Source organism: Falco biarmicus, chromosome 15 (assembly GCF_023638135.1).
Source record: "Falco biarmicus isolate bFalBia1 chromosome 15, bFalBia1.pri, whole genome shotgun sequence".
NCBI classification, from domain to species: domain Eukaryota; kingdom Metazoa; phylum Chordata; class Aves; order Falconiformes; family Falconidae; genus Falco; species Falco biarmicus.
The window spans coordinates 3,354,055-3,379,578 of NC_079302.1; the positions used below are offsets into that span (position 1 = coordinate 3,354,055).

General features: G+C 46.1%; 1 protein-coding gene across 5 annotated transcripts in view; it reads left to right on the plus strand.

The window, feature by feature from the left end:
• Positions 1–3,180: 3,180 nt before the first annotated feature.
• Positions 3,181–25,524, plus strand: part of KLHDC4 (kelch domain containing 4) — a 30,112-nt gene continuing 7,768 nt past the window's right edge. Inside the window, exons 1-7 of one of the 5 annotated variants that reach the window (XM_056360828.1) lie at positions 3,181–3,411; positions 4,617–4,708; positions 5,702–5,780; positions 6,747–6,845; positions 9,981–10,117; positions 17,517–17,609; positions 18,520–18,679. In XM_056360828.1, the coding sequence (XP_056216803.1) occupies positions 3,313–3,411; positions 4,617–4,708; positions 5,702–5,780; positions 6,747–6,845; positions 9,981–10,117; positions 17,517–17,609; positions 18,520–18,679 (759 nt within the window). In that variant the 5' untranslated portion in view covers positions 3,181–3,312. Of the gene's footprint in view, positions 3,412–4,616; positions 4,709–5,701; positions 5,781–6,746; positions 6,846–7,704; positions 7,847–9,980; positions 10,118–10,919; positions 11,003–17,516; positions 17,610–18,519; positions 18,680–25,524 lie in introns of those variants that run through there. The other 4 variants (XM_056360827.1, XM_056360829.1, XM_056360830.1 and 1 more) reach the window with 4 other exon arrangements.

Consider the following 25,524-nt stretch of genomic DNA (forward strand, 5'->3'; position numbering starts at 1 on the left):
TTTGGAACACTATCACCAGAGCCTACCGGTCATTTTTTTGGGTGGTTTTCTCCTCCCTGCTTTACATGCGTGGAGGAGGAAAACTGCAGCCTAAGCCTGGAGGAGAAAAAGGGACCTGTATTTTTTGATCGTTACCTGGGGCTTTCCTGCATGAGTTATACACCACACAGCAGCTAAAGAAAATACTTTTTCTGGGCATCCTGACGTGTCCCAGGGCATATGCGGCACTCGGAGCCCTGCGTATGCTGATCTTCTGCAACACACTGGTGCTCCTGGGCGTTATGCCGGCATGATTTTGTGTTCCCCTGCAGCACTTTCACTCCACAGGCCTACGCCAACATCCCGTTGCAGTGGATCCTACCAGCATGGTTGAAGCAGTCCCCACTCAGCAGTCCCACGGTTCTGTTTGCAGGGCTTATCTTCATTCTCATCTTTCTATACAGACACTGTCAGAATACTCTAATGCACAAGCTTTCCTACAATTGCAATGCATTTTTGGTTGACTTAGTTACTGTGCTGTCAGCATGTCCTCCCGCTTAATCTGTGTCATTAATTTCTTCCTTGCTACTGGCTTCAGAAAGCATTAACAAGGGAAAAATAAATCAAGTGTTAGAGCACAAAGAAGACTTGTGGGAAAAAGCTTTTGAGTCTTTTCTGAAGCTTTCATGCCTATTATTCTTTACTTTGCTGATACAGCTGGATTTACCATCCTGTTGAATGAGCATATTCCAGACTATAAAAAAATAACAAAGTAAAACCACGTGCTCTTTGTATAGGTCAGAACTGGAGACAGGCTGCCAGATATAACAGCATAGAACAACTTCATAGCAGTAGAACGAAATGTGCAAACACAGGCAAAGTCGAGCTTATGCTATGTTTCTCAAAACAAAGTGGAAACAAAACCTGAGACATAACAGAAATGAGTGTGAGGACATCTGTGCGTGGGAGCATGTGTGCACGCCTGAACTCGGCCATGTTTGGGAGCACACATCTGTCTGCCAGCTGGGTGAAGATGTTTGTATGAATGTGTAGGAGTACATCCGTGCATGTTGCGTGGGAATGCAGAGTGGCCCTTCCCGTTCAGGGTGATGGGAAGCCTGTGAAAAGAGCTCACCAAAGTCAGTTTTGGAGTCTTAAATTAATGTTTTGGGGCATTGGGGCTCTCATGTCACAATCTTTACTCTCGTCTATACAGTCAAGGCGTCCATCGGATCTCTTCAAGGAAGACACATCTCAACATTTACCATCGTTGCTACAGCAGGATTCCTCACCATGGTGCAGCAGAGGTATATTTATCCCAGAGAAGTTCATGCCCTGTTTCATGCTTATATTGTGCTTTGTACTTTCAAAGCGCAGTGCAAAGTTTTCTTTGTCCTTTCATCCACTTTTTTCACATAAACCATGAGAAACTAGACTATGTAGTTCAAGAGATCAGAGAACTCACACCAAGAATGTTCTACCCCACGCAGTTCATCACGTGGTGACTAGCTCCAAATGACCCCAAACATCTGAAACTACACTCAGATATATGGAAATAGAAGTTTTGAGAACGAAATGTGAGCTCACAGAGCTGAGGATCTCTGCACAGTTATAGAAATAACCACAAATGAAGCAGCAGCCAAAAGGCTGATGCAAACGGGGGCAAGTGGAGCAGGATCTGCATGAGGTGAAGGACTCCTTGCTCCCCCAGTAAACCAATGTCTGGTGAAGACTTAAGAGCAGGTTTCACAAAGATGATGCGTTTTCCATTTTGAAGTCCCCCTAAAATGAGTTTCAATAGTATCTGGGTCCAGAGGAATTGGTGACCAAACTGCTGTAGATAACAGGAGGGGATGCATTTTCACACACTGGTGTCTTTTTGAGGTTAAAGACCAAGAAGCAGCAGGGAGGCTTCCTAGTCCGTGGGTAGGACCAGGGAACTTGGCAGAGCTCCTGCATTTTGTGTTGGCTGAGAAATTGCCCCATTCACTTGACCTGGTCTCTCCATAGTTTTCTGTTTGCTTCCTGCACATAAACATCAACGTGCTGCAGCTTTAGATGTAACTACATTGTTTTCAGAACCACCAGACAAACAAAATGCTGGTTGGGATGTATGTTGTCTGCAGCCTCAAAATATTTTCCCAGCTTTTCCCCCTGGGCTTTGGGGCTGTGTTTCCAAGCTCTGAGGTTCAATTGTAGGTGGATGTTCAAAGCATAGGATTCATCCTGCAATTTCCACAGCACGTACTGGCTGTTTGGGTTAACTTGGTGGGCACTGAGCTGCACCTTCAGTGGATGATATCCTTGCTGGTTTTGGGTTAGGCAGTGGGTTGGGCAGCAATGAAAATCACCCTGCTTCCAGGCAATGCTGGTTTTTGTGGGAATTCAGTTAAAAATATAATGATTGTACCCCTTCTCCAGGAGTGAAAAACAATCACAAAGGCAATTTTGAAGTGCAGGGGGATGAAAGGAAACAGCTAAAAGATGTAGTTCAACTCCTATTTACAGCGTACACACTGGTTAGGTGTTCAGAGAGGGGTTCTCCCAGAGGTGTTACCTGGGCTCACTGTCTGTGTGAAATACCACATAAACCCCAAATAATTATTATTCCTTGCCTACCATCAAGGGAAAAAAGCAGCTGCCTAGCATCACCTCACAGCACCTACCATATTCTCTCCAGCTCTCCCAACACCTCAGCTCTCTAGGATTAGCCCAGATAAACCCCATTTTCAAAATTTGGCAGCTGAAATGAAAACACTTGCACAGCCCCCCTACCCCTGAAGTATTCAGCCCGTGGTTCTTTTTTATTCTTGCACAAGACCTAGTTCATGCCTTCAGGTGACCCCTAGGCCCTGTGCTTCCTCAGGAGGGGCCATTTTGTGTGAGGGGAGGGGGGCCATTTTGTGGGTTCAACGGTCTCCTCAGGGCAGGATAAATAGCAGCGTATGTCAAAGCAAGGTCTGAACGCTGAGGGCAGGTAGCAGACAGCGTGGGAAGCCGCGCTGAGGCCCCTCTCCGGCCCAGCAGGGGCTCACGGGGCCGGGCCGGGCCAGCCGCCGCCTCCCTCAGCCCCGACCCCAGCAGGGAGCCGCGGGCGGGAAAAGGGCAGGCTGGAAAAGGGCGGGTGCCGCGCCTCGCTGCTGTCGGTCGCGCTGAGTCCGCTGGTCCGATAGGGGGCACCCGCGGCCAGGCCGCTCGGGCAGGAGGCGGGCCGCAGCCTGAAAGTGCCGGGCCGAAGCGGGCGCCGCTGCCCGTCTCGCGGTGCGCCCGGGGCGGCCAGCGCGGCGCGGCGAGCGCGGTGCTGCTGTCGCGGCCTAGCCCGGCCTTTCAGCCATGGGGAAGAAGGGGAAGCGGGAAAAGAAGGGGAAGGGAGCCGAGAAGACGGCCGCGAAGATGGAGAAGAAGGTGTCCCGCAGAGCCAAGAAAGAAGAGGTGAGGGACGGCAGCGGGGGGCTCTGGTTGCCCCGGCCCGCGAGGCCTGGGCCTCCCTTGGGGCTCTCTGTGGGTCTTGGGGCGTTTTCTGGAACGAGGCCTGAAGGGAAAAGCGGCGGTGGAGGTGGGGGTCGGAGGAGTGGGTCGGAGACAGGGGTATTTCGGTCTGATGGCAAAGGAGCGTCTCCAGACGCGAGGGGCTGTAGCGTGGTTCAGCCCCCTGGGGCCGGCCTGTGCCGCCTGGGTGCGAGGGCCCTCGGAAAGGAGGCAGAGAGGGTAAGGGGTGACAGGAAAACTGCCACCGGGAAGACTTGCATGTATCTGTGAAAAGCTGGAGCAGTGTGTGATAGCAGGTGTAAAAGGAGGACAAAAAAATGCGATTTAAGGGTCGTTCTTGCTTTCCATTTCCCCCACCCTTTTCTTCTGCCCTTAAAAGCAAAGGAAAATGTTTGTTTCTCTCACTAGACTGGGTGCTTGTATTTAGGCCTTAAACGGGCTACCTTTCCCTGGTCAAAACGTGGTGTTGACAGGAACGTGCCTGTGTACATGTATACTGGCTGCACGCTGCAGAGGCAAAATCCGTAGATTTTGGAAATCTCTACTTCAACCAGACCTTCAGAAAGTAACTGAAGGGGGGTGGTGAACAACGGGGGTTGTAGGAGAGACCTTGGATCTGAACCCCCCCCTTAGCTGCAGTCCTGCATCTGCACTTGCAACTCGGTGTATGTGCAGTTGTGGAGGCAGTTTTTGTTTTTAATTGACGGAAGTTGAAAGGGAATAAAAATATGTGCAGGTTTCTCTCCAGCTAAAGTATGAGCTGGGAATAGAAAAGAGTTGCCAGTTCCATGTAGGTGTTTTTCCATTGCAGACACAGAAGAGGACCGGCTGGATTGGAGCATATAGATGCTCATCACTTTGTTAAATGATTTACATTTATTTGCCTATTTGTGCAGTGTTTCTGCTGCAGGAAAAGCAGGCATGCACTAAATGCACTTTGCTTGTTAGTGTTTTAGGGGAGACCAATCTTTAAGGCATATGTGGAAATAGTCAGCATCCATTTATTGTAGTTGAAACGAGGGGAACCTAAGCAGACGATTTTTTTTTTTTTAAAAAAAGGGAAATTGTGCGGGTGGGTGCTGTTTTCTTATGGTGTGCAGGTGGCTCTGAGCATGTCAAGGAACTCAAGTCTGGCTTTTTATTTTCAGGAGGATCTTGAAGCCCTGATAGCAGAATTCCAGAGTTTAGATGCTAAAAAGACCCAAGTAATTGAGTCATCCTGCCCACCCCCCTCACCCAGGTAAGAGATTTTGTGAGGCTTTGGACACAGCAGTTGATGGTGCTCTTAAATGAAATTTATTTATGTGAAGTTATTTCCTGAAAGTGGAAGGCACGGCTTATATCTGGACTTCAGAAATACCTTGTATATTGAATATCTGGTGAAAAAAAGGACCAAAAGTTTTTCTTTTTCCCTTAAAATCTGTTTTTTAATCATCCCATCAGCACAAAGGAGGCAAAGCAGGGTTAGATTACAGAGCTTTGAGGAAAAAGAAAAGTTAGGAGGAAGTTTTGGGTTTGGGCTAGAAAGCTGAAGGGGCTTAAGAGGCAAAAGGATATGTCATGAGATACAAGACACTTTATCTAGTGTAGCTTGGGGTCCACAGACTTGTAGGTTCTGTATTTCTGTTTCCTGTGGCTTGTTAAATAAATGCCTTTCTCTGTGATATCTGTTTTCTGCTCGATGTAGTGGGAGAGGTCAGTACATTACTTTCAATCTCACAAGGGTGTTAACGGTGGTCAGTTAGTTCTTCCTTGGGAGTAGTCGGGGTCTATCTCCGGATGGTGCAAAACACTGGTGGTACATAGATGAGCAGTGACCAGTGACGACTGCAGCATAATGACGCAGATAAGTTGATATGAGACAGCCCAGTTCTACCCATAGTTATGTGCCCTCATAAAACTTAATTTTTGTTCTTGACACACCAGCATTAAAATTAAAGAGCTCACGTCAAAAAGCGTGTTAAATGACAATGTAACGTGTGCTCTTAAAATAGGAGAAGATTTCAGACAATGTCAAATTAATCTTGTTGAAAGTTTTAAAGAAGTTAATTTCTTTGAGAAGTTTCTAGCCCTGGGGTGAGTATCGCAGGCTAGTAATTTGGCAGATGATGGAGAGACCTTTGTGGCTAGGGGGCAGAGGTGCTAGTGCTAGCTGAGTTAAAGGCTTCAAGCTTCTGAGTTTTGCACAACCCTTACACATCTGCTGTTTTGGACGTCCCTCTTTGTTTTGCAGGCTGAATGGCTCCCTGTCTGCTCACCCTGAGAAAGATGAATTGATCCTTTTTGGAGGTGAATATTTCAATGGCCAAAAAGTAATGTATACTTTAATTTTTTCTTCTTTATTCTACCCACTCCCTGCCTTTTACTGTAATTTGCATGAGTCTCATTTGAAGTGAAATTCAAGGCAGCAGTCATAAAATATGTATTTGTTCCTGAATGAGAGCAAAATAGCCTTTTAATTCTGCCGTGATACTGTCTCATGCCTGAACAGTTGGCAGGAAGGAGACATGCTAGAGCCCATTAAGGAGTCAGAGTGATTGTCTCGGCATCAATATTTCAGGGCTTCATAATTTCTCCAGACTTAATTGTAGCCATATCTGCTCCTCATTTTTGGTAACTATTGAAGAATATCTATCTTCCATCTGTAAAAACAAGGTACTTCTGCAGTTTTGCTGCTGGCAAGGCATTGCCTGCCCTGGAGATCTGTACAGTAGCAAATATTTGTAGGTGGGCATTCTTGTTACTGAATTTCTGCAAGCTTCAAATGTTTCTTGTGTTGCTGGAGACAAGCAGGTCTTTGTGACCCTAAGAAGTTTTATGTACTGTAGCTTAAACTCAAGCCTTCCGATGATATTTGGCGGCCTTAGGATTACACAGTGTGATGTGTTAAACTGATTCTGCTTGCTTCCCTACCTTGCGCTGTTCTGGTCCCTGGAGTTTAGCAGCAGTTTGGGCAACTTTAACCTGCACATCTACGTTAAGCTCCAACTTCTTAAGTCCTCATATCTCACGCTATCGTAGGCTTAACCAAGGGTTTGGGAAAGAACAGTCCAGTCTAGTGGATCACTCTGAAGAAGTTCCTGACTCGCAGGCTAGTGGAGGAGGTGGTTGTCCTCCTTCCCTGCCTGATGAGGCAGGTGAGCTGTTACTTTGCAAAGCTGGTCCTGTGCTCCTCCCCCATACTCACAGGCAACATCCAGGGGTGCCCGTGCTTGGACAGACTGACCCTGTCCAATGGAAAGCTGTGGTGATGTGTATTTTCTCTTCCTTTCTAACAGACATACCTGTATAATGAACTGTATGTTTACAACATCCGGAAGAACAGCTGGTCTAAAGTAGAGATCCCCAACCCACCACCAAGGCGATGTGCTCACCAGGTAAAGTACTGGGTGCCAGAGCAGCAGTTGGAATTGTTCTGATTCTGCGGTAAAGATGGATGTGAGTTGATTCCCACTGCCCCAAGAGTTTCTGACTTTCCATTCTCCTTGTAAGGGGCTGCCAATCATTTCACTTCACCTCTTCTGCTGAGGGGGCCTGTCCAAGCCTGTCCAAGGTGCTTGTGTTCTCTGATCACTGGGTGGCCTCTGGAAACTTTTAAGTGTGGAATGAAGATTTGGGATTGTATCTCTTGGCCTAGCAGGACTCATGGGGGAGGCTTTTCTTCTGCAGATGAACTCTTTGCTGTATTACATAGGGACCAGCTCAATCATCCATAATCCCAGGGTGGCACTGAATTTTCAAAATGCTGGTCAGGGTACAACTTTGAATTTGATCAAAGTGCTGTGAATGGCAGAGTTGCTGTGCATGATTGTTTCCTTAATGCCCACAGGCCTACATCTATGGGCATTACAGATAATGCTGCTCCGGCAGTGTGAAAGACCCGTTACTGTAGGGTGTCCCTACTAGCATGTAGCAGTTGAGCTTTGCCAAGGGTCCCAACTGTACAACATGATGGACCGCTAGCACTGACTGCGTGTGTCCTGCCTTTGGGTTGTGATTTTTTTTTTTTTTTTTTTTCCTTGGCAGATGGGCTGCTTTTCTTTTGTCATTAAGAGCAATAGACAAAGTTACCTAAGTTTGCCCTGGGATATCATGACACTCCCCAAGAATTCACCTCTCTGGTGCCTGTATTATTAAGGTGACTGACTGGTTGTGATAGTGAAGGATTTGTGTTTGTTTTCTTTATGTGAACACCTGCACATTAGGAACTGGACCAAAGACTTGTATTTTTTGCAGGTCTGTGGCCCTCACCAGCTGTCTGATAGATTATCTTACCTGTTGCAGCAAGTGGCTGGGTCACTGGTACATTTCAAAAGCTGCCATACAGGATGCAAATGTTATTTTCCTACCTACGGCCAAAGCTCTTCAGAGCTTTCTGGTAAGATCCAGTACCCTGGTTAGGTTCATGGACCTTTGTTATACTATGTCTAAATATCAGTCTTGCTCTGAGGTGTGTGTCCTTTCTTGGATTGAAAGGTTCTGACTTGATTTTTGGGCTACCTTGTGGTGCTTAAAATGGACCTTGACTTCAGAGGCCAAATTCCAGGAGGAGACCATAAATCTGAATGTTTGTTTCCCTAGGCGAACAGGGATTGCTTTGCGGGTGTGGAGTTGAGAGGTGCTTGCTGGTGTTGGTAGCCAGCAGATGGCTGTCTAGCAGCTGAATCTGAACTGAGCGGGCAGACTGTGCATCAGGGAGCACCTGGATTGCAACAAAAATAAAATCAGAAACGTAGCTGAGGAGTCCTGCTTCAACAATAAGTTTTCTGTCTAAGAATTAGAGTTGCACAGGAGGCAGTTCAGCCTTGTTAGTTGGCTGGTCTGTTGTCTTCCTTGTGACTTTGAGCTAATGCAGAATATGCATTAAAAATAAACAGAAGCTTGTCTGTGGGTTTGTATGTGCATGTTTTCAGTCTTATTTGTCATCTCTGGTCTCTGACACATGATGCTCTGTTTGAATTACACTGGCTTCATTCCATCAGTTCAACAGAGCTGAGGCGAGAATAGCTATGGATGGGTGTTGTCAGTTGTTTAAGGAAAAGGTTTGGCTATGTAATGAATTTCAAGCCAGCTTTTCAAAAGGTCACACACAAGTATGAGCAGGCCGTTGCATATACCTTCCCTTTAAACTTTTAAATGCTTAGATACCCATGAAAATCAGGCATGTGTCCCCTTTGTTTAGGTAACTTCATGTTCCCACAAATCCTGCTTGCCCCCCCCCCCCCCCCCCCCCCCCCCCCCCCCCCGATATTTTCTCATGTGTTTAATCGTTGCATATATAGGCTGGTTTATGTTGCATCACAGTCGTGCATCTGATGCTAAAAATCTTTGCTGTTTTTTGGGAAAGATTGGCAGGTAATGAAGCCCTTCTGAAGAAAGAGATCATTATCCCAATGTTAATCTATAATGTGTACCCTGGAAAAAACATGTGTGGAAGAATTTATTTATAGTGTAAATAACCAAAGAGGTCCCAGTCAAGAAGAAATTTGCATAGTCACATAGTTTCCTTTTTGGGATTCCTTCCTTCTTTCTTAGTGCTTACACAGATAATTTTAATGAAGTAGAGTCTTGCTCTTCTTTCCCTGCTTTCAGCTGTCAGCTTGCATTGCAACAGTGTTTTAGTGCTGCTCTGTCCAAAAGAAAACAAACCACCAAAACAAAAAAAAAACCCACAAAACCCTTTGATATTCTTCTCTCTGCTACTTGCCCTAATTAAAGCAGCACCAGTCTGCTCTTGTCCAAATGCTGTGCATTTCCTTCTGTGTTTGGGGTGGGTTTTTTGGTTGAGTGGTGTTGGTTGGTGTTTTTTCTTCAGAGTGAGCAGTAGTGCTTTTCATGTCTTGGGAGGTGCCAGGTTTGGACTTGTACTGCAGCTTGACTTCTTTACTGCTTGTTGTTTTATAATCTGCAAAAACTGTGAAGGGCAGTTGTGCACTGTTAATGGCTTTTTCCAAAAGACTTTTCCTTGCATCGCTGTGCCTGCCTGGTGCTGGGATGTTAGATGTGTCTTGGAGGCAGGAAGCACCCCTGTTCCTCCCATGGCTTAGGGTTCACCAGCCTCAGTATGTCTTCTGCAGGATGCTATTTATGTGACTAAAGGATGGGTGAAATGTTGCTGAGCCTTAGTTGTGGGGAGGTTTCCTTTTTGTGGACAGAGAGGTCTGAACAATTGTGGTTAAACTAAATCCCAAGATGATTCCCAAGGAATGTTGAATTTGTGGAACTGGAATTCAAGATGCTAGGAGGTCAGAAAAGCCCTGCTCCTTGGCCAGCTTTCCTTTGCAATAGGAAAGGTGTGCTAAGCAATGAGTAAACTGCATTTGAAATTCCTCATCCTTCAGCCATTCCGCATCCTTCAGCCCCAGAGAGCTGCTATTGTCAAGCAGGGTGGCAGCAGCCACTGCCACTTGTCTGCTCTCTGGTATTTGGAGACAGCTGCACATCCAATTGAAAGTTCTCCTGTCACTGGTTTCTGAACCCTTGTCTGATCCAGCTCTTCCTTCTTCTGGCAGGCAGCAGTGGTGCCCACAGCCGGTGGGCAGCTGTGGATATTTGGCGGGGAGTTTGCATCTCCCAATGGGGAACAGTTCTATCATTACAAGGATCTCTGGGTCCTGCATTTGTCTACCAAGACCTGGGAGCAGATCAAGTAAGTGATGGGCCATCTTGACTACACTGTGTTTTTGCCAAGAAAGGTCGAACCAGATGATTCTTGAGGTCCCTTCCAACTGGTATTTTATGATTCTGTGATGTGTTCTGAAGTCAGTGGTGTTGACCTCAGGAGAAACTGTGCCGGTGTCATCTAAGTTTGATTCCTGGCATAGTGCTGTGATTTCCCAGCTGTCTGCCCATCTCTCCCTTGAGTACAGAGGTGCCTGCCCTAGAATGGTGGAGAGGACAGCCACCAGAATGAAGTGGAAATGAGAGATGTGTTCCAACTCTATTGAGGCCAAAGCTATTTTATTTAGTATGTGATTTTTTGGAGCATGGGTTTGCTTGGGTGTTACTTTAACTGAAGGAAGGAGTATGATGAAAAGCACTCCGTCCTCCCAAACGTGGTGGGTGTAGATGACGTCCAGCATCAAAACGGTACTTCTTGTTCCATCTGTCTGGGCTCCTCCTGACTGGGTTGTACAAGACCAGTACAAGGATCTCTCAATTTTACCATTGCTTGAGAAGACAGCTTGTATCTATCCACAGAGCCAGCTGTGCTCCTGGTAATTGACATTCGCTGCTTCAAGATCCCGTGGGATAAACAAGCCAATAATTCAGGCCTGTCAAAGCAGATAGTGCCAAAAGCCCTAGTAGTTTTTGATAGGAGTTAAAGTGTCTACGTACCTTGTGTGGATCTGGCCTAAAGTCCTCTGCTAATATTTCCTTTACCTTTGGCTTCTTGGTTTTGCTGCTTATGTTTATATATGCATCAGAAAAGAAGAGGTCTGGTGGGTCATCCAGTGAACGGAGAGGCAGGACATGTGGCTTTGGTTCTGACTTTGACACAAACTTTCTCTTGGACCTTGGGATTGTCTTGACGGTAAGATTATTCCAGTCCACCCAAAGCTGTGCTGTGACTTCTTGTGCAGCTGACCTTTGAAGCGGCACTGGGGAAAGCAGCAGCTTTTGAGCACTGCTGATCTGTTTGACCCATGGAGGTCGTGGTTATGAGCTCTGTGTCCTTCTTTCAGGTGGGAAGCCTTGAATCTGCCTAGGTCGTTCACTTTTCGCCCTGCTTACAGGGTGTGGGTGCCTGTTACCTGTGTCTGTCTCTTCCTGCACAGTAATTGAGAGGGTGGGTTAGGGCTGAGCTGTACAGAGATGGATACTCTGGCTCTGCCTTGGCACATGCCTGAGGCCACGCAGTGAGTCATCGTGCCTGTCTGCCTTTTTCCCACTCCCTGTGAAATGGTTGCATTGACATTGCTTGACAAGGGGAAAATGTGAAGGTCTAATTTTACTGATGTTAATGTAGCACTGAAGTGACTCTGGTGTGGAAGGGGGGGCATATACAGCCAAAGCACAAAATCCCAAGGAGTCCAAAGCCGGCTGGGTTAGAAGGATGCCTCACAGCACAGGATCTGGCAGCTGACTGCTCTGCAAGAATCCAGGGATCGTCCTTTTGAGTAGCTCTGGGAGGCTGAGGGATAACTCTTCAATTTTTAAGTGGCTGGTTCCTGTCCATCATTGTGGTTCTTGGCTCCAGACCTGACAGTGTTAATGTAATAACAGCTTTAATTTGTAATGTTATAGGAAGCCAGGTTTACTGTAGTGAGCCCTGCTTGTCATTGAGAAGTGGGGGGTGAGAGAAACCCTTCAGTATGATGGAGGGCTCTTTAAGAGGTGCAGGGATTAAAAAGACCTGTCAGTGTGCAGGCTGATCTGCCTATTGTTGTTAGGAAGAAGCTGACGTAATGACTGTGACTGCACCCCTACCCAGCTCCCCCAAAATAACTTCTGAATCCCTTGCTCAGTCTCAGCCAAATAAAGGGGATGAACTCAAATGCATTACATCCCTACCAGTTTCATGTAAGCAGGCGAGGGGGAGGAAGTGATGCTCGCCATAGAGTCCCTGCTGAGAGAAGGGGTTGACATTTCAACCAAACTCTTGGTTGAGAAAGTCCTCACCAGACAGCAGTGTTAATACCCAGCTGCAGAGAGAGTGAGGGCGGGAGATTGTTTTTTTGTGAGCCATTGGAGAATCCAGATGAGGCTTCGTTAGCTCCACCACCGATGGCGCAAATTGTTCTCTTGTGGGTTTGTAGATGCTTTGCTGTAGAGCTGATTTAGGGTTTTCCACTCCCAAAAGAAATGCTGCAGTACCTGACCTGCCTGGGAAGAGGAAACAAGGTGGTTATGAGGTTCTGCTCGTCCTGTATCTTATCCCATGAGGGAGAGCAGCCTTGAGGATGCTGAGTGTAACTTATACTGCAAAATAACCTGTTCCCTCCCTGGAGCTGAGCGTGACGTTTACATGTGCTGTGAGTCACAGGATGCCCCAAGCGACTAAAACCATGGCAAGAGGTTCTGGTGAGATGGGTTGTTACAGTTAGTGGGGAGGGAGCCGGATTGGCAAGGTGAGTGCCTGGTCCCACTGAGGGAGCAAGTTCTAGGTACGATGTTCTTCAGGCTGCCTAGAGCTGCCCTCTGTTCCCAGGTATTGGTTGTCACATGTCACCTTGGCTGCCCTGACACAGTGGGACGATGTGTTTGGAGACACTGATCTTCAGTGTTTCTTAGAAAACATCTATCCTCTTATCTACTAAGTGAGCATCATAAATTATATGGTTGAAAGTGCCCTGAAGAGGTGATCTTTTCTTTCTCCCCGCCCTATACAGGATCTACTCAGTTGGAGCTTCCTGATGTGTTTGGGTGGATGTCTGTCTTTCAGCCTTGCTGGAATTTTGAAAATGACAGTGTCCTGGTCTTAGTGTTCATGTGAAACAACATACATTTCCTCCCCATCCTTGGGCAGAGCTCCAAGAACTGCATTGATGAGGCATCTGGCAGAGAAGGCTGGGAGGGGATGTCTTTGTTTTAATGCTAACCTGACTGAGTGTGAAAATAAGTTTCTGCTGCCTCTTTGCTTTTCCATATGGCATCTTGATTACAGTCTGCATAGAAAGGGGAAGAGGAAAGGGCATGGAGGACTGAGTTGTACGAGGAATTTTTCTGCTTCTTTTAAAACTATGATCATAACATGTGCTGCATTTCCCTTCCTTCAGTATTTTGCTTTTGTTGCCAGGGAACTCCATTGCTGCTGTCATTTTTCTACATAGGTTTCTCACGGCTGTCTGAAGTCAAGCACTTGCTTATTGTGGATTGTCATTAACCAGCTGGGATGACTGGTGACAGTGGGGGTCAGCTAGGGGACTAGTGGTATTGGGAGGGTGAACATGTTTGGGAAGACTTAAGTGGAGGGGGCAGATTGTGTGGATTTGGTGGGTTGTGGTGGTATATAACTGGTGTAACAAGCCTTCACATAGGAGGCCAAACAATAATTTCATGTGTCTGATGTGGTAGCAGTGTTACCTGAATAAATGCCTGGTGATAGGTATGTGGGGTACAGACCAGCACTGGGTAAACTCAGTTGGGTTTGGAAGACTTCATTTTGGTGCAAATAATAGAGGAACATAATTAGTCATTAAGAAATGACTGTATAAGAGACAAAGTTTCTGTTTCTCTTCCACATGGGAAGAACCATGTACCCTGTTTCAGGTGATTTTAAATGTATTTGGTTTGCATGGACTGAATAGCTAAGCTGACCCTGCTGTGATCTGAACTTGCAGTTCTAGGAAATCTAGGTATTCCAGCGCCACAGCTTATATTTCAGACAATTATGTTGTCCTTCATGGCCTACAGTTCATGCCACAGACCATCTTAGTGCCATAAGAGGCTTGGCTATAAAACACTTTTGAAGAGAAGACCTGGAATGACTCTTCCCTGTGAATAACATCCCTGTGCAGCGTCTGCAAAGGCTGCTGGGGAAGTGGATCTCCATTATCTCCTCACACAGAGCACAGTGGTGCCAATCTGCTTGACAGAGTTAAAAATTGCTATATTTACTTGCATTTTGCATGCACAAAGATGGTCCAAACAGAACAAATCCCAGCCCATTAGAAGACTTGCCAGCAACTGACTTTGACTTACTGGAACCAGCTTATTGTGTGTGTGATGCACAAGGTTGCCTTAGCGCATGAACTGTTTGTTACTCTGCCTTAGAGCTAAGTAATATTTTAGCCTAATTGCCTCATTCCTTCCTAGAGAGAACATTCTTATTCAGCTTTGCGTGGCCCAGTGCACTCTTTCTCAAAGAGAACAAGGAGCATCATGCTTTGGGGTTGTGCTTGGGAACTGGCAGATCCCTCTTCTGTGTAGTTCTTTGTCATTCTTTTGAGCCGATATAACTCCCTTCCCTTTAATACTGGAATGTTAATGATAACTTCCCATAACAGTTTTGTGAGATGTGGTGCTATAAATATTTCAGGGTAGCATTTCACAAGTGTGTTTAACGCTGTTTACAGAGAGAACTGGAGCAGTCACTGCAGTACAGGATGCCTTTCAGCATAGGTTTGTTTCTGACTGACGGCTCTTCTTGCTCATGTGCTACCTGTCACCAGAAGGATCAGGTCCTGCAACATAAGGTAGAAAAGTGTGTTGGTGCTTGAAGAAAAGAAGGGTATTTTGGTGTGCTGTTGAGTAGACTTCCTCTGTCAGCCCAGAAGTGAGCCCTGTGAGCTTGTTCTTCGGTAGATTAGGATCCAGATGTACAACTGTTGATTGTCCTTGCAAGGAATTTGATTTGAGGATTTTGTCCCTTGTGGCAATTGCATATTCCTTCACTGGTGTGCTTCCTAACTGAGCGTATGAGCATGTGGGTATGCTGTGTGTGCCGCTGGACAGAATGCTTGTTTGCATTCACAGGTGTAAGACTTAAAACTGAACGCTGAAGTCCTGGGCTTCACCTGCCCCGAGTACTGGAGGATAAAAGTGCTTTGTCCTGAAATGCCCCTTTGATGGGATATGCTATGCATCATCACTTCTATTGTTATGGAAAGGTTACGAGATTCATCTGAGCATCCTCTGGATGAAGGAATGAATGAAAGGGTAATTTGCTTAGGCAGTCTGTAGCCAGGGTGACATGTAAGTACTTCTTGAATCTGGGGGCTGAATTCAGGCCTGTTATGTTACTATAAGTCCCAAAGTAACTCCACAAGCAAAAGCAAATTCCTTATGGAGCAGTTCTGATCAGACTCATGCTGTACATGTGTAGAGCCAGTCCTTTTCCAGACTTATATTTGAATCTATTTTTAAAAAAAGTCTGGAGAATTTACAGCTCCCTCCCACATGTCTGCTTTCTGGTGTCAACCCCATGAAGTAGAGTATTAATCATAAAGTCTGTGAAACCATTTCCAAAATGCTTGTTTTGGACTGTGAGCAGTGATACAGGTAAAAGGAGGCAGTTCACATTTGGGAAGCAAGTCTTGGAGCTTGCAGCAAGTGCCTTCTGGAGTGGCAGCAGGGTTAGACATTACTGCCAGTCCTGCTTTGCTGTGCCATTTGGTTTTTCCAGTGTTGTGTCTGGAGACTGGGGACAAAGGACTTTGTATGAATAGCTCCGTGTAAAAATACTTCCAAAGAGCAGCTGTTGCAAGTTTAGGAGGGCATGTCCTTACATCAAAGGCTATAAACTTTCCTTTATAGCTGATCCCTGCAATGTGTGATGTTGAGGCCAGGGAAGCTGAGGTGATACAGTACTGTGCAGGGTGAGGCCTCTTGGAACCTGTTCTTGTAGCTTGTGTTGCTAGTCTAAAGGAAGGAGAGAGCACAGCCTTATGATTGAGAGCAGGTGATGCTGGTGGCAGTGAGGCTTCATTGAATTCCAACCCAGCCCCTGACTGGAGGAGTTTTTTTGTGACTTTGAGTTAATTGTACATTTGTGGGAGCTTGTTTATTAGAACACACACATCAATGAATAAACTTTTCATTGTTCGGAATTGAGTTTTGACTTGGAGGAAACCTGTTTGAGAAGCAAGGCAGATGCTTTCTGAGAACAGGATTGTTAATGTTTGTAGATTTTCAGTTCCTTCTTTCCTTTAAAAAAATAATTTAAAGGTGTCATCCTTTGGAATAATAATGTGGGAGCTTTGTTACAGAAGAGAAAATAGTGATTTCAGATCTTGGTGAAATTAATACTAGAGGTGCTGTTCTGTAGGGTGGTACTTAAAAATCCAGTAAACTCCTAGAAAACCCTACTCTCTGTTAGAATAAAAAGTCCAAGCAATCGATATTAATTCAGTCTCAACCAAGCACTGCTGTCTTTGCTTGGAGTTTTTCATTATGACTGGTGTGAGATTGTAATTTCTGATGGTAAATAAGGGCCCTCATTTTCTCTCTCCACGGAAACCTATCGCCACACTTTACAGCCACCTGCTGTCAGTTAAAGTGTAGCAGTAGGGTTGTGGGTTTAGGTTTTGCTGTTGTTTTTAACAGTGAGCAGGTTTCATACTTATTTAGGCCCTGATTCTGCAACCACTTAACACATGTTAACACTGCCTATTTGAGAAGTCTTGCTGAGTTCAGTGGTGCTCACTGTGTGCACTTTGGGAAACTCCACAGCGAGAGTGAAAATGTGATTGATTAGTCCATGGGGGCAGGGAACACACAAAGCAAAATGCTGTTTCCTGTGCAGTTTGGCCTAAAGTTGCCTTTGTTTTAAGAGTTCTTGGAGCTGTTTTTGTTCTCTCTCATATGGTGCTCAGTCTGTTGGTGAGCATGAAGGAAGGTGCTTCTTCATTGCCTCTCAGGAATGTTGTTGCCAGCTGCCTGACTTCGCGTGAAGCTTTCGAATGTGACAGATGGGGTGTTGTTGCTTGTTCCTGGAAATGGAAGTAGCACATTTAACTGAAAGGTCAAGAAGGCTTGGAAGAGCAGAACAGTGATGCATAGTTGCTTTTTAATGTGTAAGACAATAACGATGACTTGTTTTGTTGCAGTGCTTTTGTTCTTGAGGAAATCAAAGTAATTTACAAAGTCTTCTCGCTAGTTTGATGTCATATCTTAACTGCAGGTGGATGAGCGGGGATGCTATGGACATGTGATTTCCTGAGACTGCAGGAGAGTGGATGTCAGAGCCAGTCTCTGGCTCTTACTTGGTACTTGGAGAAAGCATCTGTCTGGAGTGTCTTACCTACAGTTGTGGGAGTTAACTGCTATTCATTAAACACTCCTGAAAAATTAGCTCCTGAGTCATAGCAGAAAAGACTTCAAGACTTAGGGTGCTGTTGGAGACTAAACGGCTTATCACTAGGAATAAAATTGTTCCTGCAAAATGCCTGTGTGGCAAATACTAAGAGTTACAGGAAGAGCACACACACTGTTCTGGAGAAAAGCATACATATGTATTAAGACAACAAAGTTCCCTGTGGTCTCCCATTTCAGGAGAACAGAAGCTGAACTCAGCCAGCCCAGCTGAAATGACTTCAACAAAAATGGACTGACACATTAACAAGAGAGGAAATTTTGCTGATCAGTGGAATTTCTTTGCATTTCAGGGCATCAGGAGGTCCCTCTGGGCGAAGCGGACATCGAATGGTTGCTTGCAAAAGACAGCTGATCATCTTTGGAGGTTTCCATGAGAGTGCAAGGTGGGTTATTGCAGGGTGGCTGGTGGTATTGAATCCTCTGTTTTTACAGTTTCACCAGTAACAGAAAGATGAGCTTTAATGGAAGGATTATCTTCAGCAGTACTATTACTGAACTGGACTATGTTAGAAAGACAAGTGATGTTGATGTAAAGTCTTCAAGTGTTTGAGAAACCTTTGTACCACTTAGCTGATCACTGAAGTAGCTACTCATCCTTGTAGCTAAAGCTCAATACATCACTTTTGGCCTCTGAATCTTGTCAAAGAGCTCTGTCTTCCTGGAAGCATCTTCTCAGTAGGCTCTCACGTACTACATGAGGTCAGAGTTACACATGGGGACTGTGAAGAGAGTGGAGCTACATATTGTCTCAGAAACAGTAAGTGGCATAACCACGGTCCCTGGGAGCACAATGCAAGCTGCAAAGCCCTCCCTCGCTTTGGCTGTGTCCTTGGGAGTTTAACCTGTGCAGAGCGTTTTCTGCTAGCAGTTTGTGAGCTGGCCAGTAGAAGGAGGAGAGGGCATATGTATATTTTTCCCACCCTCCTAGACAAACGTAGCTCTAATCTGTTTTGATCTTTTCTGTTCCGGTTTAAGTTACCTTGGACCATGTTAACTCCAATAAGTTAATGAAACCTCTGTTGTAGTAAGGAATGACATGGGTAAAAAAGAAACCAGAGAGGTCTTGCTTAAAGGAGTGTTGTCAAATGCAAATTGTTGCACTGAAATAATAATCCTCACTGGAACAAATCTTTTGTGCATTGCTACAGAAGGAGAAAAGTCATAAATGCAAGAAGCTGAATAAGGTGCTGTACCTCTTCAGAGGTTCCTGGTGCAGTTCCTGAGATGATATTTTATGCTGTCTTAAATGGTGACTATTAAAAAATCTTTGATGTGCCAATTTGTTCTCTCTAGAGATTACATCTATTACAACGATGTGTATGCCTTCAACCTGGACTCCTTCACCTGGAGCAAGCTGGCTCCATCGGGGATTGGGCCTGCTCCAAGATCTGGGTGTCAAATGGCTGCCAGTCCTGAGGGCAGCATAATCATCTATGGAGGCTACTCCAAACAGGTAGGAGAGTTTTTGTGGTAAGGCAGGGCGGTTACTTCCTAGATTCTAAACAGAATAGTTGATGGAAAAACTAAGGGGCTAAAGTGAAAACTAAAATGTGACAAACTCAGGTTGCATAAGTGGGGCTGATGGAATGGTCTTGGCCTGTATTGGCTGCGTAGCCCTACTTGGAGAGGGCAGCAGGCTTACAGCCTGGGAGAGCAACACAGATCTCTGCACTGCTGCTTCCCTCTGCTTCTTCACAAGCCTTGTCTCCAGTGCAAGATTTAGTGATCTTGTCACTTTATTTCCTGCTGCTTGACTGACAGTGTTTCCACGTGTCAGGCAGCTGCCAGATGTCCAAAAAACACTGGTAATGAGAGTGCGTGTTAGCCTGTGGTTATGCCAGCTTGGAGCAAATGTATAGTTGTGCCCTTGGATTGTTAGTACACAGGAACTGGTTTGCAGTGCTACTGCCAAAGGAGGCACCTTCCAGTTGTGCCTTTTGTGTGCTGTTTGATGAGCTTATCTTGGTTAAAATATGTTTTTTATTCTCCCTGCTAATCTAATGTAAGAAGGTGGTATCACAGAGGTAGGAATAAGCAGCTGGGAGAAATGACATTTTTTGGCAATGGTGGTTACTGCCAACTTAAAGCATTCTCAAGTAGTACTCATCTGTGTTCCAGTACTTGCAGGTTAAAAGCAGCAGTTGCCAGGAGGCTTGTATTTTCTTACATCAGTGAAAGGGTTAAGGGAGCAGCACTAGTTAGCAAACTCAATAAGCTAAGGAAGACTTCTGATGAGCACCAGGCTTCCTCTGCTCTGCTGCTTGCTTTGTTAATCATGGTAATTTATACTGGATAGCCTTTAGACCATATGTCCTCGTTGACCAAGTATCCCTGTCTCCATGCTGGGCAGGAGGAAGTAAATATTTCATTGAGCAAAAGGCTCCTGCAAAAGCTTTTAATGTTGCAAATGCAGACAGAAGACCCGGATCCTGCTGCTGCTGTCTCAGTGGAAAGGCATTGCTTCCAGCAGTGCATTGCTGGGGGAGAAGGACGCGTTGTTATTCTAACGTGAATAAATGCACAAAGAAGAAAAGCAGGGAAAGGGAAGATAGTCTGTCTATATATTTAGAAGCATTTGTGCCTCCTCACGGCCTGCGCTTGGGGCTCTTATTTCATCAGATGTGCATTTGATTAAATAGCAGTAACAATACAGAGGCATTTTCTGCCCGAAAGGGCTTTGTCCTCTTTCTCTGTCCTGTTTCCTCACTCTTGAGGGTGGGAAGGAAGCATGAGCCTGCATGCTATGCTAGATGTGGATCTCGTGGCTACTGAAAGCAGCTGGGTTTCAAGTGCACACCGAGCCCCATGGAAATATAAAAGTTGACAAGTGTTTGCAGTTGGTTCTATACCACTTTACGAGGGTGGGCTGTGTCACACTGCTCTGGCTTAGAGCTAATACAACTGCAGTAGAAGGGATGGGGTAATGCAAAGCTGCCCTCAGCCTTTATGCCGGGCACTGGGCAAGCATAAGAGCTGGGTGCAGTTCCTTTCCAGCTCGGAGAACAGCTTTTAGATTAAAATAACCACTCTTGTTACGAATCTGCTTTCTTTGTAATAAAGAGCTAAGTCTGCTTCTCTCTGCTGTGCCATTCCTAACAGAGACTTTGCTTGTGTATTCTGTAGCACAAGTGAACTTTCAGGCAGGAATGGTGCAGCTGAGCTACAAATTGACCAAAGCACTGGACAGAATTCTCTCTGTATCTTTCTTGAGATGCAAAGGCAACAAACCTTTAGCACGCCCCTGAAAATTTAATTCAGCAAGATTAAGCCCTTCTAGGAGAAGCACAACTTCATTAATGTGTGGCTATTTAACTCTCATTCCATCTTTGCTTACAGCCGGTGGTGGAGCTGAGTCTCTCTGGGTTTACGTCGAAGTGAAGAAAGTGCATTTGGCTTGTGTACTCCCCTTAGAGTCACTGGCTGGGGTACTCTTGGGAGAAAGAAGAGGTAGATGGTGGAGGAAACAATATGTAATTGGAGCTGGAGAAGATGTATTCATTGTCTCCAATTAGAGGCGGATGGTACTTTCAGGAGTGCTATGAAGACGTTTTTGCCTTATGAAGACATTTTTGCATATGCAGCCAGGCAAATGTCCAAGAAAAATGCCATTCACAGTCGTATAGAGACTTCTCCTCTAATAAGAGGCAGGACAGAGTTGCACATGTGCTGTAAAAAAAGGTGCACGTTTCTGTAGAAGTCTCCTGAGGCTAGAGCTGCTATTAGGCATGTATATGGTGTGAATTGGTTTGAAGGGAAGGGAAGCAGAAATCATAATAGCTCCTCTGTTTTAATACCAACATGGTATGTCTGTTGCATGGCTAGAGATTTGTGATGTGGCAAGGCTGCTTTCCTGTGGTGGGCAGTTCTGGTGCATACAACTCCAATGAAGACAGGCTGAGAGAGCTGGGGTTGTTCAGCCTGGAGAAGAGAAGGCTCTGGGGAGACCTTATAGCAGCCTTCCAGTACCTACAGGGGCTGACAAGAAAGCTGGAGGGACTTTTTACAAGGGCATGTAGTGATAGGACAAGGGGGAATGGCTTTAAGCCGAAAGATAGTAAGGAAGAAATTCTTTACTATGAGGGCAGCGAGGTGCTGGCACAGGCTGCCCAGAGAAGCTGTGGGTGCCCCATCCCTGGAAGTGTCCCAGGCCAGGTTGGATGGGGCTTTGAACAACCTGGTCTAGTGGAAGGTCCCCCTGCCCATGGCAGGGGGCTTGAAATTAGATGTTCTTTGAAAGTCCCTTCCAACCAAAACTGTTCTATGATTCTGTGATTACATCCTGTGCTCTCCTTAGCCCGTCTAAATCTGCTTTGAAGTACTGTACCAGAACAGCTGTGCGATGTAGTATAATGCGTGTTGCCTAGGTCAAAAAGAAATGAGTCCAGGAGGCTCATGGTTATGGCTGGAATTGTAGGCATCTCTGTACCCAGCTGGGTGCTGAGGCTCTATAAAGCCTGAGCAACGCTGTCAGTTTGCTGCCAGGATGTTGCCCTGCTCAAGTGATCAGTTTGCCTGTCCTCAGGTCAGCAGGCATCGGGAGCTGGGAAGGCAGAAGCAGAGAGGTTTAGTCCCTGCTTTGATTTTTCTGGACTTGCATGCAGAGCTGAGTGTGGAGGGTGAGTTTTCAGTAATGTCTGTCAGTCCAGGCTGTGTTGCTGAATTTCCTTCATGTGTCCTGGGTAAGAAAGTACCTCTTGTGGTTGGGGAAACAGAGGCAGAAAAGATCAAGTGACTTGTCTAAGGCCCTCCAGTGCTTTTATACTGAGCCAGGACGAGAACCTTGGTACGTAGACATCCTGCTGCCTGTGCCAGCCAGTAGATTTTGCTGACCAAGTGAACCACCAGGATGCAGGTGTTGAAAAAGGAGGTTTATAACCCTGAGTGTGACTTAACTTGAGGTGGTGCACAAATTAACAGGGGTGTGTCTGATATTTTAAAATTCATGATCCTTGGCACTATGGTGTCCCTGTGTTCATCTGTTTCATCTTCAGCCTTGAAATGATAAAGGCAACTTCAGCAAGCCCTTACAGAAGGGGATGTTGTGGGCGTTGTCAGCTCTGCCTAAAGCGTACCTCGGAATCCCACAAGGAGCTCAGACTGGCTCTCCTGCTGATCTTAAAGATGTCCTCGCCCGTTTCTCATGCTGGGGATGGGGCTTGCTGCAGCAAGCTGCATTTTTGGCTGTATGAAGCAGTAAGACCTCTCTATTGCTAGGCAACGTGAGCGCACTGTGCCTGACTGGCACGACGAATGCAGCCGGGAGGTGTTGGAGGCTAACGCTGCTCTACCTTGCTAGGTGCAAGCAGCCTACAAGCCATGGGAGGGCTGGCTTTTGGGTGCCAAAGCAGACTAGCATGTTGGGTTATTTTTTAGGGTTTGGGATGATTATTTTTTTTTTTTAGTGGCAAGCTTTGCAAAGCTGAATTGGATTCTGCTGGGAGGTTGCTTGTGGCAGGGCTGGAGCATTTGCCTGAATTGCTAGATCTGATAGGACTGGTTCCCTCTGTAGTTCTGCCTACTAAGGGCTTCTGCTAATTCGATGTATTTTGCCATTGTTAATCTCTTTTTATCAGACACATTTAGCACTTTATACACAGGGAATCCTGATTCCCTTTCTGAAGAACGGCTCTCCATGCCTTGGTTTTCTTGCTCTTTGAAGGGGGATAAACAGGCATCTTGCTGTCAGTGGAGCTAGGGGTTTTTTAGCTAATGCCTGTAAAGCTCTTGTAACTTGCTAATGTACCTGTATGTGCAAACAGTAGGCTGTGGATATCCAAGCCAGTTTTGTGCTTGAAAGCAAACACCTGGAACTTGAAGGGAAGAAGGACAGTGGGGCAAACAGGAGTCTCTTGTGACTGGTGGAGCGATTTGTTCAGGGCAAGCAGGTGTCCTGGGTGTGAGGGGATTGATCTCTCCAGTAGCAGTGTACTGCTTGCTGGTGAAGTGTCTGCTTTTGAGCCAGTGTGAGCTGGTGAAAACATGAATCTCTTTGACAACAAATAACTAACTCCCACTCCACCTCATTGGGGTTTTCTCAGCCCAAGAAGCTTTGTCATGTTGTATACGCAGCATGTTTACTACAGGGAGATGTGTGGTTTTCAGGAGGAAAGTAATGCAGTTATTCTGTGCAGGTTGTACGGCGGTGAAGCCGACTGCTCTCTCAGTATTTGTTATTTCCCCTCCTTTTGTGCAGACAGCACACATCTTACTGTGCTCCTCCACACTTGTGTCCCCTGTGTGTATGAATCTGTGCTCTGTCTAGCATTTAAAGCCAAAGTGCAGCCTACCTGAGACTGGGGAGGAAACAACCACCATTTCTGTTACTGCCAGCAGGCAGGCACTTTGCAGTCTCTGGGCTGCACTTCAGTCCTATAAGGTGTGAAGCCTCCTGCCCGTCTCTCCCTCCCTTCCTCTCCTCTGCCCATCCATCCCTGACAGCCGTTTGCTCAGGTGAGGCTTGGAAGGGTGTTTAAGGTAAGGGACAGACTGAAAAGGCGGCCGCATCTCAGCTGTCTGCAGCCTGCAGCTCACTGGTGACTTCTGCTCTAGACTTGTGCGACAGACAGGGAAGTATGACATTGCCAGAGCGTGGCACTTGCTCGGCACAGTGACTCACAGCTCTTTGAACTTGAGAGCTACTGCTGTAGATGGCAAAATATATGCACCACCAGGCTATGAATTGGTGTGCTTGATACTTACAGCACCTTTCTGGGAGAAGGTTTTCTTTCCCTTCCTACTCAAGGGTCTGTTGAAAGTGGGCAGCTCGCAGCCCATCCTACCGTGTCTCCCAACACCAGAGCTCCTTTAGCTATGCCTCAGAACTACTCATTTATGCAGAAACTTGTCTCACTTGTTGTCGATGTGCTGGAGAACTGGCAGTGGCTGAAGAAGTTGTCACTATATAACCTCTTATTCAGAAAATAGGATGTCAATAATACTTGTTCCTACAAGCTTCCTGTCTCTCTCTGTGCCTGACCTTCTGTTGCTTGAGGACAGTACGTGGAATAGTGTGATTGCTGACTCCATTGAAGTGGTTGCATAGAAGAGGATCTTTCCAGTGTAGACATCTTGTGTTGAAGAGTGTGTGTCTTTCAGTTTGCTAATGGGCATGCCTAGGTTCATGAGGAGAGCAAGATGACGTGATCCACAGCCCCAAACTAAAAAATTTCCCAAGGACTAGGCATAACCTGGTCCTTAAGTTAACTGAAGCTTCCTTTTTGCTGCACTGTGAGCAGAGTTCTCCTGTTTCCTCCAGCACTTCATTATCGGCCTTCCCCAGGGCTTCTCAGCATCATCCAAGTTACAGCATTGTTGTGCAATGCCTCAAACACACTTTCCTCTCTTCTGCCTTTCTAAGAATTGAGTACTATTCCTACAAATTGGGTACCGGACCGTGCAGTAACAACACAGCATACCCTGCAATAACAAAACCTGTCAAGTGCAAGGCACAAGGTTGGGTACAGATATGCAGCAAGAACAGGACAACGCTGTGCTGTTGTGCTCTCAGGTCCTGCCTGTCTTCCTGAGGACTGGACCCAACGGGCCCAGCTTCTGCTGGGATCCACTGCCTGCATCTTGGAAGCAGTTACACAGCACAGCAATGCCATCACCCCCAGGAGGAAGGGAATTACAAGCAAGTAGGAGCTCTGCATTAAGGATGGATGGATAATGACATTATTAAAAGACCTCCTACAGTGGTGTTGCATAGCGCTGCTTTCAAATGCTGCATGTTGCTATGGGCACTGGGGTACAGGGGCTTACAGTGAAAGGAGCAAGGGAAAATCACATTTAAAATGATGCAGTTAATTGCCTCAGCTGAGGCTTGGTCCTGCTCTTGCTGGTGTCTTGCTGTTGCCTTTAGTAGGGGTGGGAGTGGGGCTTCTGTTCCATTTCTGTTTAGGAGAAAAAACTGTTGCTCAAGGCTCTGTGGGGCCCCAAATGCTAAAAATAACAGCTGCAGTCGGGCTGTGGCGCTGATAGCGAGCTGTCACCTCTGCTTCTCCTGTAGTGGGATGGAGATGGGCGGGTGGCAGGGACTGAAAGTCTCCGTGCTAGTCACAGATCTTTACTGAAACTTGGGCCTTGTGAATGATACAGCATAGACACTCAGAGCTTCTTCTCAGCATTCAAGGGCAGAATCCCAGAGGGCCTTGCAAGCCCCGTGGAAAGTTAGCGTGTGCCACTTTGGTGGAGTGGGTACCTGCTGTCTTTTACAGCTAGAGAAGCAGAGGCACAGATGTAAAATTAGTCCCTTGAGAGCATCTGATACTGTCTGTGGCAGTGTAAAAGGCAGGACCT